Raw genomic sequence first — 13,546 nt, forward strand, 5'->3', positions numbered from 1 at the left:
TTCTGCTCCCGTAAAGATTTACAGCCTTGGAAACCCTGTACAGGGTCGCTATGGGTCGGAACCGACTCGACGGCACTTAACAACAACAACAACACTTGGTTTACTTTAAGTGCTTGTAATTGGTTAACTTGATTTAGCTGGTCTGCTTGGTTAGTTGTTTGTTATAGAAATGAACACTTTCTAACTTAATGGGCTAAGTTATCCAGCTGAATTAATTTGCTCTATTTCACATTTATTGAAATTTAAAAAACAGGGTTGTCTTACTGAACAAATCTACTTATAGGTATATTTGCACTGTAGCACATAGGAAAGTTAATTGTACTGTGAATGTATACCTTAATGAGAAATTTGCTCATACAGATGCTGATCTCTTTAATTTTATTCTTCAGTGTGGAATGAATCATAGGAGGCTGATGTGTTGGTGAGGGCCGGAAAACAATGCAGAATTACCTCAGAAAATAATGAAAACAAACAAGTTATGTCAAGAAGTGTTTTTGAAGTTAAATTAAGTAGCTTGTGAACCCAGTAATAACCTCATTTTGAGAAATAAGTATGATTGCTTGTGGACATAATGTTACTTTCAGTTCTGTGTCAGGAATTAGGCATGATTTTTATTTATAAAACATTCATTTTAAGGATATGCAAATATTAAAAACAATATTAGAGACTAAGGAATATAATAAATAATTTTTAGATTTTTTAATGTACAGTTCAGTGGTGTTAATTAGGTCATTATGTTGTACAGCCATTACTATTATGGAGTTATGCTTATTTTTAAAGTAATTATGTGACCTAGCACAGAAAGTTTGGTTAACCAATTCCATGAATTTTAACTCTTGCTGCAGTGAATAAAATGGAAGAAATTTACACAAATTGTTTTCCTTTCTTCATTAACTTGCTATGTATGACTAAGGAAAAGCTAAAGAAATACACTTTTTATATTTCTAGGCCCGGATAGCATTTTTGCAAGGAGAAAGAAAAGGACAAGAAAACTTGAAGAAGGATTTAGTAAGAAGAATAAAAATGTTAGAATATGCATTAAAGCAAGAAAGGTATGTGTGCCTCATTTTCTTATATAAAGTAGACCAATATTCTGTATTTTACATATATAAAACCCTGCTGAAATACAAGGAAAAGTACAAAATGGTTGATTTTTTTTCTTTTCTTTTCTTATATGTTGTTGTTGTTGTTAAGTGCCGTGGAGTTGGTTCCGACTCATAGCGACCCTGCACAGGGTTTCCGATGCTGTAAATCTTTACGGGAGCAGAACACCTCATCTTTCTCCTGCGGAACCGCTGGTAGTTTCAAACTGCTGACCTTGCGGTTCACAGCCCGATTCGTAACCACTATGCTACCAGAGCTCCTTATATGGGAAAAGAAAAGAAAAATAAATAGATTAAAATCTTTAAGATGAAATAATATAGTGGATTGTAAATTTTTCAAAAAAGACAAAACCATGTATCTTTTTGTCACTTGGGGTATGTTTGATACCAGATGATTTTGACTGTTTTTATTTTTTACAATGAAGTTTTAAAAAAAAATAAAAAATCCAGATACCGCATTCTGCTTTGTTTGTTATTAGATAAAAATATAACAGTTGGCAATTAATTGTGTAGTAAAACAACAAAAAAAAATTATATTTATAATTTATTATTAAATTTTCAGAGCAAAATACCACAAATTAAAATATGGCACAGAACTGAACCAAGGAGATTTGAAAATGCCAACCTTTGAATCAGGTAAACTCGATTCTTCTTTGTTTCTAATTTAAGAAATTTTAATCCTGTTTTTTATGGGGGAAAAAGCAAAAAATGTTTTCTTTATCACCATTTTGTTTTGATAGCATCTATTGGAGAGATGATTACTGTAATACTGTCTGGAATTTTGTGTGTGTATATGGATATACAACTATTGTAATAATACATAGAATTTTACAGGAAAATATTAAATGAATAAAAAATTAAGTAGTTCTGAATCTCAACTCTGCCATTACTTGTCCTATTTTTTTATTTACCCTGCTTTGAAATCTATTTATGACCAGGAGGCAGCTTTTTATAGTAATTAGAGCTGAAAGGCAATAAAGTGACTGTTTTTAAACTGGTAGGTGGTTCTTGACCTATCCTACATAAATTTAGTTTTATTAATATGTCGTTTTATTAGGAGAAACTGAGATCAACTTAGTTTGGTTGTTAGATAACAGAAATATGACTGAATTTGAATACTATACAGGCAACCGAATAAAGATAAGACAAACCAAAAAACTCACTGCCATTGAGTTGATTCAGACTCTGAGAGACTCTATATAGCTTTTCTGAGAATATAAATCTTTGAGAACAGAGAGTTCCATCATTTTATTACAGAACGGCTGGTGGTGTTGAACCACCGACCTCACAGTTAGCAGCCCAGTGCCAGCCAAAAGGAAAAATTAATCCCTATTGGGTGTTGGCTCATTCCTAATTCTACAGTGCTTGTCACAGTGCTATTTGATTAATTGTGAAGGGAAGAGAGAGCGGAATCCAGGAAATTGTCTACAGTTTTATGTTTATTTTAGGGCTTTATATGTCGTGCTGTAGGATCAGCACTGGACTGCAAGTTTCAAGCTTGGGAGTTCAAACCCACCAGCTGCTCCTTGGAAACCCTATGCAGGGTCACTATGAATCAGGACTGACTGTGGTACTCAACCACAAAAACATGATTATAGTTTGGAGTGTAAAATAATCTAATCTAGTAAAGTCTCAGGTATATTTAGAATTTATTTATTTTCACACTTGCAATATTGTTATTGTTGTTAAGTGCTATCCAAATGTGTCAGACTGCAGTGTCTTTTGAACTGCAAGGTCAGTGGTTCAAAATCACCACCTGCTCCTTGGAAACCCTATACATGGTTACTGTGGGTCAGAATTGACTTGACGACACTTAACAACAACAACCCTGTGTAGGGTTTATTTGATTCAAACTGACTGCATTCTAGTGCTTTATTCTTCAGCGCCACACCAGGACTTCATGCTTGAGATAGTACAGTCAAATTGAAATTTAAGCTGTTCTTGAATACTGGCTACTAAGGCAAGAAAAAGTGTGTTGTTATTTGGTGATATAATCTTCCTTCTCTTTTTTTAGTTGTTTACCCACCTAGTTAATGAAGTCAGAAGCATACATGGCAGGAAAAATAATTTACTTGAGTTTTAGTTCTGTATTAGCTACTTTGTAGCACTCATACAACTTGCAGATGATTTCTTTTAGATCTTCTCCAATTCCAATTTTAAGGAGCTCTGGTAGCGTAGTGGTTACGAATTGGGCTGTGAACCTTAAGGCCAACAGTTCGAACTACCAGTGGCTCTGCGGGAGAAAGATGAGGCGTTCTGCTCCTGTAAAGATTTACAGCCTCGGAAACCCTGTAAAGGGTCACTATGGGTCGGAACTGACTCGACGGAACTTAACAACAATAACAACATCTACCCTGTATACAGAGGGGATAGCATTGATACTTGATATAAAGACTCCTTCCCTCTCTGTTGGTATTTTGATCTACTACCTCCATGAGTATAGGTCAAGTTCATCAAATTGTGACAATTTACCCTTGTTTCATTTATCAAAATTTGTGTGTGTGTGTGTTTTTAAGTCTTCCTCTAGTCGAGTTCTGATTATTAAGCCATCAAGGCTAGGTCAAATGAGTGTACTTACTGTCTGCAAGTTTGGGTGTTCTTGTGCATCTCCCCTCACTCATATCAGCTGGATGCTTCACTCTCAGCTCTAGCCCTCTGCTCAGGTGTCCCCAGGTCTCACCACACTTTGGACCAACCAGTCCTTCCTCTTCTCTCTCTCATCTCCAGGTCAGTGGGAGTCTATGGAACGTGGTTGAATTCAGGCCATTTCTTCAGTGCTGCCTTTCCCCCTCTTCCACTCACCAGTAGACCAACGTGGTCACCAGCAAGCTTACATGCCTGTTCACGTGTTCATTTGAGTTTCAGTCTTGGGGGTTTGGTCTGAAGGGACTTGATTGCTTGCCTTAATGGCTTCCCAGTGAACATTTAGCTTATTCTTGTAAGTAGCCAGCCATACTGTCATTTTTGTTTTGGGTTTTTCCTGATGATCTTTCTTTGAAGATATGTCTTCTGTGCTCTAGCTGTTCCAGGCTGGTCTGCTTGTCTTTTCTAGTGGGCATTCATAAGTTTTTAAGATCCCAGTCGTGTCTCACCAAAGAAAGATGTAGAATATTGTCTTTGTGGACTATGCCAGTTGACAAAGTGAAACTTAAAGTATTTTATAGAATGGTTTTATTGTCTCTGTAAATCCTTGTGCTTCACTTATTTCTGACTCCCTGACTGATCTTTTTACCCTCTGTTATAGTTTTGACTTTTTCAAAATGTGACATAGGTTGGGTTCATACAGCATATATACCTTTTACAGATTGGCCTGCTTTGCTTAGCAGTATGAGGGAGTTTCCAAAAATTCGTGAAAAAAATAGAATTAAAAGTTAACAGAATTCTTCCACAAAGTTTTTGAAGCCCCCTCCTGTACATTTACGGCTCCTCCATGTAGGAACTGCCAGAAGATCAAAGCAGATTCAGAATAGGACATGAAACAAGGGATGTCATTGCTGACATCAGATGAATCTAGGCCAAAAGCAGGTGATACAAAGAAAATTCTCACATGTGTTTTATTGATGCAAAGGCAATTGATTGTGGAGCATAACAAATTATAGGTAACATCAGGAGCCATGCGAATTGAGAACACTTAATTAGGCTCATGTGAGACATTTATATGGATCAAGAGACAACTGGTTCAATAAAACAAGAGAATACCGTGTGTCTGAAACTTGGGAAACGTGTGTGGCAGAGGTGTATCCTTTTACCTTATTTATTCGGCCTGTAGAAAAAAATAATATATGAAGCCTAGACTGTATGAAGAATAATGCAACATCAGGATTGGAAGAAGAGTTAGTAACTATCTCTGGTAGATGACACAGACTTGCTTACTGAAACTAGTCTATACTTACTTACCTATCTATCAGTCTGTGGCGATGTTGGCAAACTATTCCTGTCAAGGAACAGATATTAGACTTTGCAGGTCACAGAAGATCTATGTTGGCTTTATTAACTCTTGGCCCTATGGCTCTGCAAACACTGTTCTCAAGCCAGGTAGTTTGCCAGTTCCTGCTTCATTTTGAACAGATGTGTGTTTGTGGTTTTTTTATATCGTACTGAAACAACCATTTTGTGGTTATTTTGCTTTGTTTAAGACATCTTTTCTTAGTTTGAAGTTCTGAAGACTTTGTGTATTATTTAAGTCAGTCAAAAACTATTGCTACAAAATCATAAACTTTTATTAAACAGAACTATCAAAATATGATGCTATCGTTTCTCAACATAGCCTCCATCTACTCCTATACTTTTTTGAAGGCAGTATTTACGTATCTCTAACCCTTCCCCAAAGAATTCTATGCTCTTTAATTTATACGACATCAAAATGGGAGTTTTGGCAACCTCAAGAAACTCACATCTTGCTCCTTTTAAACATTCTTTGAAGTTTGGGGAACAAAATGAAGTCTGAAGGAGCAAGATCAGGGCTAGAGGGTAGATGAGGGAAGATGGAATTCTTTCAGAACAACCCTTCTCAAAGAATGAGCAAGTATATTGTGGTAGGAAATTTTTCTGGTGAAACTTTCCTGGCCTTTTCTTACCAATGCAGTTTTTAGTATTTTTTTTTTCCCCTTTTAATTTTGGATGATATTTTATTTAGTCATTTTTGTTTATAATAGAAACTTTGGGAATTCAGAATTAACATCTTGCTTGTGGTCATCTTACATATACCAGAAAAGGTGTATATTCTATAGTGTTATGCTGTGCTTTGTCCAAATGAACGTTTATAAGCTGGCCACACCATCCAACTTTGCAAGGATTCTCTTGCCCACAATTTCATTTGGGAAAACCAAGTCTATAAGCACTGCATCTTGTACAGCTAGCTGTCAAGAGTGTGGCTCTTGGGACACTTTTTCTTTGTTTTTGTACGGCTTTTTTGAGTTGGTTTAGGCAGAGTTTTCTGAGCAGTAAAGACCCAAGTACTTTCCACTCAACTTTTTCTCCTGTTCACGAACTAGTCTGACTTGTATTTTTTGGAAAGATTTCAGTTGAGGAATGGGAACAAGGATTATAATAGCCTTTCCGACCACTACCAAGTTCAATTTCTTTGGCTGCAGTTAATGTTCCTCTCTCTGAACTGATCTTTTAGGTCCCAGTTCATTTCCAGCTCTAGAAGAGCCTAAGACAGTGCCTGGTTACCACTACCAACTGCTCTGAAAGGGATCTCTAATGTGATCTCTAATGTGATCCCTTTCAGAGTAGTTGGTAGTGGTAGCCAGGCACTGTCTTAGTTCTTCCAGTCTTAGAGTTGTGGAGACTGATGTTCACATGCCTTTTAATTGCTGAGCACTGGTTTAGTAAAAGGAGTTTTCAGTATTCTTAAATTCTTCATACTAATTTTTTTTTTTTTTAAGGTTTTTATTTTGGATTGAGTGAAAGTTTACAGGGCACATCATCAGTTTCACATTCAGCAATTCATATAACTTGTTTCATTACATTGATTATGTGCCCCCCCATATACCATCAGTTAAAAGTATTTCTCTCTATCCACTTTAGCTTTTTAAAAAACACAAACAAAAAAACCCCACTCAGGCATATATAATAATTTATATCTCCAAAGGGCACATTCTACAAGTCTGCTCCTGGGCACCAGTTCTTAGTCCTTCTCTTCTTAGTTGATGAATCTAGAGTTCTCAGCTGCTCCCCCTCTCCACGCCCCCATCTCTGTTTCCATCTCTGGTGTTGCTGCTTCTCTGGATAAGGTCCCACATTCTGCTTGTGCGTTCCTCTGTTTCTGGAATGTAAGATCAACCACTCTCCTTTTTTGTTACAAAACTTCTACCTTTACAAGTGTGACAGTCACGATTAGTCGTGATAACAGTTACTCACTACTGAATCTTACGAATCTTATCCCTATCTTTCACCAGACCCATCTAGAGAAGATGATAGCTATTCTTTCTTTCTTTCCCCCCACTCTCTTAAACTAAGCTCCCTCTTGAAACCTTGTAAGCCAGTCACTTCGTGCCTTTATCGGCCCCACATTTTAGATAGCCAATGTCTAAGTTGCCCGTCCCTATCTACCCTGTGCACAGATCGGATAGCGTTGATACTTGATTTGAAGACTCTTTCCCTCTCTGTTGGAATTTAGAGTAACTAGCGTAATGGTTACGAATTGGGCCGTGAACTTTAAGGTCAGCGGTTCGAAACTACCAGCCGCTCCGCGGGAGAAAGATGAGGCTTTCTACTCCCGTAAAGATTTACACCCTTGGAAACCCTGTACAGGGTCGCTATGGGTCGGACCCGACTCGATGGCACTTAACAACAACAACAACAACAACGCTCTGAGTATAGGTCAGGTTCATCATGAAGATGTATCTTCTGTCACTGTAGCTGTTCCAGTCTGCTTGTCCTTTCTCGTGGGAATGTCTCACCTCACAAGGTTGTGGATGGGACTCAGGATTCCACCTAAGGTCCTGTACTCTGTAAAGGCTTTGCACAAGGCCTATTTCACTGGGCAAGTTGTAGAACCCCTTTTAGGTATTCCAATCAGTGATAGGCTGAAGGCGGGTTTACAAGTTTTCTCTAATTATGTTTCCCAACATTCCTTTCTGTCCCACTCAAGTGTTTATTTTACAATAGTAGGCAAGGAAAACTAATATTCATAAGGCAGTCAAGGATTTTAGTATTATTTACCCTCTTCAAGTTATACCTAGATCCCTGTATCCCAGACCCCTATTGTTCCAAGGTTGAGTATGCATCATCACTATTTACCTCTCTCCCACTAGGCCATGCAAACCTGTCTCAGTGTTTCCCTATCTATCTTGTTCTTCTGCCTCCTCCCCCTTTCTTGTATTGCATACTCCATGGTTGTCCTGTAGCCTTTGAGAAAGTCTGCCAAGATTTCCCCTTTGTTGTTGTTAAGTGCCATCAAGTTGATTCCGACCCATAGCGACCCTGTATAGGGTTTCCAAGGAGCAGCTGGTGAGCTTGAACCACTGACTTTGCAATCTGACACAATAGCCCAGAGCACCACACCAGGACTCCTTTGGGATGCTTTAATTTAACTGGCCCAGCAAATCCCCTCGGATTCAAAGGTATCCAATCAGACTAAGACAAGTGTATTATAGGGATAACTTGTCTTCAGCCATCCACTGATACAAAGACATGTTTCAAGTTAAACATGTTTTGTTTGCAGTAAAACTAGTAGCAAAACTTTCAGATTTACCCTCGTATTCTAAAGAATGTTTTGCCTTCACACTTAGATCTGTAGTCCTAGAATTGATGTATTTGGTATCATAAGTTCATTTTCATGTGGTCCGTACCACCCCCCATATTGATACCCAATTTACTAAACTGTTGAAGTGAGTCATCATCTCTGTTATGAATCATGTGTCCTTTTTGTTCTGTTTCTTTAATGTAAGTTTTAGAATCAGCTTGTCAAATTCTGTAAAATATACACCATTAACAAATAGGAGATTTGAGCACAAATAGGAGATTTGATTGCAATTACATTAAATTTCTTGTTCAATTTAGGAAGAATTGACTTTTTTCCCTTCACTTTTTTTGTGAATCAAGTGAAGGTTTATAGACAAGATTATCAGTTTTACATTCAATAATAGGTCATACACTGAGTTTCAGCTCAATGATTACAACCCTTAACTTGTTTTCTCCTTGTGATTCCTGTTAGCATTATATCCACCTCCCCAGCCAGGGTTTCCAATGCTGTAAATCTTTATGGGAGCAGAAAGCCTCATCTTTCTCCTGTGGAACAACAACTGGTAGTTTCAAACTACTGGCCTTGCGGTTGGCAGCCCGATTCCTAACCACTATGCTACCAAGTTGCCCGTCCTTGTGTACCCTGTGTAACGACCTCTGATAGTGTAGTAGTTACGAATCCAACTGTGAACCTCAAGGTCAGCAGTTCGAAACTACTAGCAGTTCCGTGGGACAAAGATGAAGCTTTCTGCTCCCGTAAAGATTTATAGCCTCGGAAATCCCGTGCAGGGTCACTATGAGTCGGAACCGACTCCACAGCACATCACAACAACATCTCCTCTGTGTACGGAGAGGATACCATTGATACTTTATATGAAGACTCCTTCCCTCTCTGTTGGTATTTTAGAGTTATTATCTCCATGAATATAAGGAGCTCTGGTAGCGTAGTGGTTACAAATCGGGCTGCGAACCTTAAGGTCAGTGGTTCGAAACTACCAGCCGCTCCGCGGGAGAAAGATGAGGCTTTCTACTCCCGTAAAGATTTACACCCTCGGAAACCCTGTACAGGGTCGCTATGGGTCGGAACCGACTCGACGGCACTTAACAACAACAACATAGGTCAGGTTCATCAAAAATTTACCCTTATATCCTTTATCAAAAATTTTATTTATTTATTGTAATCTTCCACTAGTAGAGTTCTGATTATCAAGCCGTCGAGGCTAGGTAAAATAGGTACTGTTTGCAAGTTTGGGTGTTCTTGTGCATCTCCCCTCACTCATATCTGCTGGATGCTTCATTCTCAGCTCTAGCCCTCTGTACCTGTGTCCTCGTCCATGGGTTCAAGTGTCCTCAGGTCTCACCACACTTTGGACCAACCAGCTCATCCTCTTCTCTCTCTCATCTCCAGGTCAACAGGAGTCAATGGATTGTGGTTGAACTCAGCCCATTTCTTCATTACTGGCTTTCCCCCTCTTCCACTCAGCAGTAGACCACTGTGGTTGCCAGCAAGCTTATGTTATCTGTCATGTGTTCCTTTGAGTTTCAATCTTAGAGGGGAGTTTGTCCTGAAGGAGCTTGATTGCTTTCTTTGATGGCTTCCTGGCGAACAGCTTGCTTATTCTTATAGTAGCCAGTCATGCTGACATTTTTGTTTTGGGTCTTTCCTGATGATCGTCCTTTGAAGATGTATCTTCTGTCACTGTAGTTGTTCCAGGCTGGTCTGCTTGTCCTTCCTAGTGGAAGTATCCCACCTCATAAGGTTCTGGATGGCACTCAGGATTCCACCTAAGATCCTATACTCTGCAAAGGCTTTGCAAGAGGCCTATTTCACTGGGCAAGCTCTAAAACCCCTTTTAGGTGTTCCAGTCAGTTATAGGCTGAAGACAGGCTTACAGGTGTTCTATAATCATGTTTCCCAACATTCTATTCTATCCCACTCAAGTGTATATTTTACAACAGTAGGCAAAGGAAACTAATATTCATAACACAGTCAAACATTTTAGTATTATTTCCCCTCTTCAAGCTACACCTGGTTCCCTGTGTCCCAGAACCCTATTGTTCCCATGTTGAGCATACATCACTATTTACCTCTGTCCCACTTAGAACATGAAAACCTGTCTCGGTGTTCCCCTACCTCTCTTGTTCTTCTACCTCTTCCCCCTTCTTGTATTGCCCTCCCCAACACCCGAACTAAACCCCCCACCCCAACCCCACTGTTGTGGTTACCTTATAGTCTATTAATTCTTCCCTCCTTTTAAGACAGTGTATTTTATCCTATAATCTACCTGACCTTCCCACCACCTGGATCTCTGTTCCTCTGTGTTTACTTTCTTTCATATTGTAATTGTTATGATCATAAACTGACCTCCCAGATCTTCTGTTCTTATCATTTTATTCTGTTCTTGATTTTTCCATTTGTCGATTGAGTTCAGAGTGATGCTGCCACGTACATCATTCTCTGGTTGTTGTCTGTTCTTGTTGGTTCTCAGTAGACAGAACTTCCTTTAGGATGTTTTTCATAGCAGGGTTGGCTTTGGCAAAATCCCTTAGCTTCTGTTTATCCTGGATTATTTTGATTGCACCATTGTATTTGATTGACAGCTTTGCTGGGCAGAGGATTCTTGGGTGGCAGTGTTTTTCTTTAATGGTTTTATATATGTCTCCTCATTGCCTTCTTGCCTGCATGATTTCTGTTGAGAGATCCGAGCTTAATCTGCTTTGCTTGCCTTTGTATCTTACACTTCCTTTTCCCTAGCTGCTTTAAAGATTCTGCCCTTATATTTGATTTTGGAGTGCTTGATTATTATATGTCTTGGTGATTGTCTTCTGGGATCTATGCTTTCTGGGGTTCGTTGAACTTCTTGAGTGCTTATCTTTTCACTTTTCAGGATGTTAGGTAGATTTTCTTCCAGAATCTCTTCAGCTATCTCCTCTGTGGACTCGTGTGATTCTTCCTGCTCCGGAATGCCAATAATTCTTAAGTTATTCCTCTTCATGTTGTCCAACATAAATCTTAGGACTTCGGTTTTGTTTTGTTTTATCCTTATTTGTGTTTGCTCTTCTGTCTTAGTAGTGTTGAGAGATTTCTCTTCCAGCTCATTAGTTCTGGCTTCTATCTCTTCAGTTCTACTCCTTTGCCCTCTTAGTGTATTGTCCATTTCTGATATTCTATTGTTAATCATTTGGACCTCTTTGTGTAGGTTTTGAATTGTTTCCAATGATGTATCTATTTCATTTGACTATTCCTGTAGCGCTTTCCTGACTTCTTCCTTATTTATCTCAACTCCATTGTATAGTGTTTTGGTATATTTTATAATCATTTTTCTGAATTCCTTCTCCAGCATTTCCAAAGCCTGCCCATCTTCCAGTATGGAGTGTAGGTCTACTTCCAGCTCATTGGCCTCAGTCACTTTATCTCGTTTCTGGACATGTGCTGATATGATCATCTGCTTCTTTTTTGGGGGCATATTCAGGATTTATCTGTGGCCTTAATACTTAGGTGGGTGTGTATTTTGATATTTTTTATGCTTTCTGATTGCCTGCAGGTAGATGTGATCAGGCAATGGGCTTCCCTTTTCACTCTTCCTCCTTAGAAATGTTAAGATGCCACTGTTGGTCATTGTGACATAACTCAGGGTTTAATTTTTGGCCTATTTTCTTTTTATTCTGCCTGTCTCGCTCCATAATCCCCGTTCAGGCCTTTGTTTTTCTAGTTATAAACAGTTCAGGGCCGGCTGTGGCTGTTTGGTTTTAAGTGGAAATGGTCTCTTTAAATTTTGAGATCAGTCTGCGTGCTTAGCAGAATCCTCCGGGGGTGGGGTGTCCACTCCCTCAGGTACCCCCCTCTATTCACCACAATGGAGGTGTGCAGACAGCGAGAGACTAATGAACAGATACAAAAAAAAAAAAAAAAAGAACGTCCACACCTTTATCTCTTAAGGTTCTGTCAGGCGTCTGTGGCTGCTCCAGAGCGGCTCGGCTGCAGCAGCTGAGCGTCTTGAATTAGAAAGCAATGGATTTCTTGCTTCTGCTACAAATTCCTCTAGCTGTAAATCTTCCAAGCTTCTAAATATTCCTTTACATGTGGTTCAGAGTTCTGGCACCATCCCCTGAGCCTGCTTGGTCTGGTATTCTGTGTTGTTGTTGCTGACGGAGGAGCTCCTCACTGCACTTCCACCCTCTCAGCCATTTTGTTTGTTGTCCAAGAAATTCTTAGAACAGAAGAAGCATCTAGTAGGAAACATTCCACTTCTTAGGATTGGGTTTTTGTTGTTTTGTATTTTAAACAGAGGACATGAATTTTGTTTAGTGTGAAGTGCTTTTCTCAATGAGTAAATCGCTAATTTCTATTTGTTGAGAATTAGTATATGATGAGCTGCTTTTGTGGCAACATTGAGTAAGCATTCCACCTCAAGTTCAGTTTGAACTTCAAGGTCAGCAGTTCAAACTCACCAACCACTCCTCAGAAACCATATACAGGGTCGAGTGAGTTAGAACTGACTCGATGACACTTAACAACAACAAAAACAATTATAGCATGAGATCTGGAAATTGTTGTACAACTCTTCAGCGTTATTATCAATCTGATGTACTTCTTTGTGGTTTAGAGTTGCACTAGTAGTTCTGTAGATTGAGCTATTAACCTTGCAATCAAGTGCTTATCTTATAGGGCCAGACCAGGACTCAGTACATATATATATAAAATGTGTCAGAACTTTCTCAATGGCACTTAACAACAACGACAGTGTATGTGTGTTGGAGATCAGAATCTTTCTTTGAAGTTGTATATGAAATACTTTGACTCCTTAGGTTAAGAAGGTAAATAGTATTGTTTTCTTAAGGACATTAGACTATTTGTTGTTGTAGTTAAGTGCCGTCGAGTCGATTCTGACCTATAGCCACCTTGTATAGGGTTTCCGAGGAGCAGCTGGTGAGCTTGAAGAGTTGATCTTGCAGTTCAAATGGCTTTGCAGTCTGGTGCAGTAACCCACAGCACCACACCAGGACTCCTAGGTTCTAATAAATCGTTACCATTTCTCCTAGATATTCTTTTCTTTTTTAAACACTTGTATTTATAAGTGTTGTATTTATAAGGAGCTCAGAGCTCTGGTAGTGTAGTGGTTATGAATCAGGCTGCAAACCTCAAGGTCAGCAGTTTGAAACTACCAGCTGTTCCGCAGGAGAAAGATGAGGCTTTCTGCTCCCATAAAGATTTACAGCCTCAGAAACCCTGTACAGGGTCGCTATGAGTT

At 39.1% G+C, this 13,546-nt stretch overlaps 1 protein-coding gene across 1 annotated transcript in view; it reads left to right on the plus strand.

Moving 5' to 3' along the window:
* STRN3 (striatin, calmodulin binding protein 3) overlaps window positions 1-13,546 on the plus strand; it is a 133,107-nt gene that overhangs the window by 50,507 nt on the left and 69,054 nt on the right. Inside the window, exons 2-3 of the mRNA XM_006835367.1 lie at window positions 949-1,052; window positions 1,666-1,739. Coding sequence (XP_006835430.1) covers window positions 949-1,052; window positions 1,666-1,739 — 178 coding nt within the window. The remainder of the gene's footprint in view (window positions 1-948; window positions 1,053-1,665; window positions 1,740-13,546) is intronic.

Source organism: Chrysochloris asiatica, unplaced genomic scaffold (genome assembly GCF_000296735.1).
Source record: "Chrysochloris asiatica unplaced genomic scaffold, ChrAsi1.0 scaffold00017, whole genome shotgun sequence".
Taxonomy (NCBI): Eukaryota; Metazoa; Chordata; class Mammalia; order Afrosoricida; family Chrysochloridae; genus Chrysochloris; species Chrysochloris asiatica.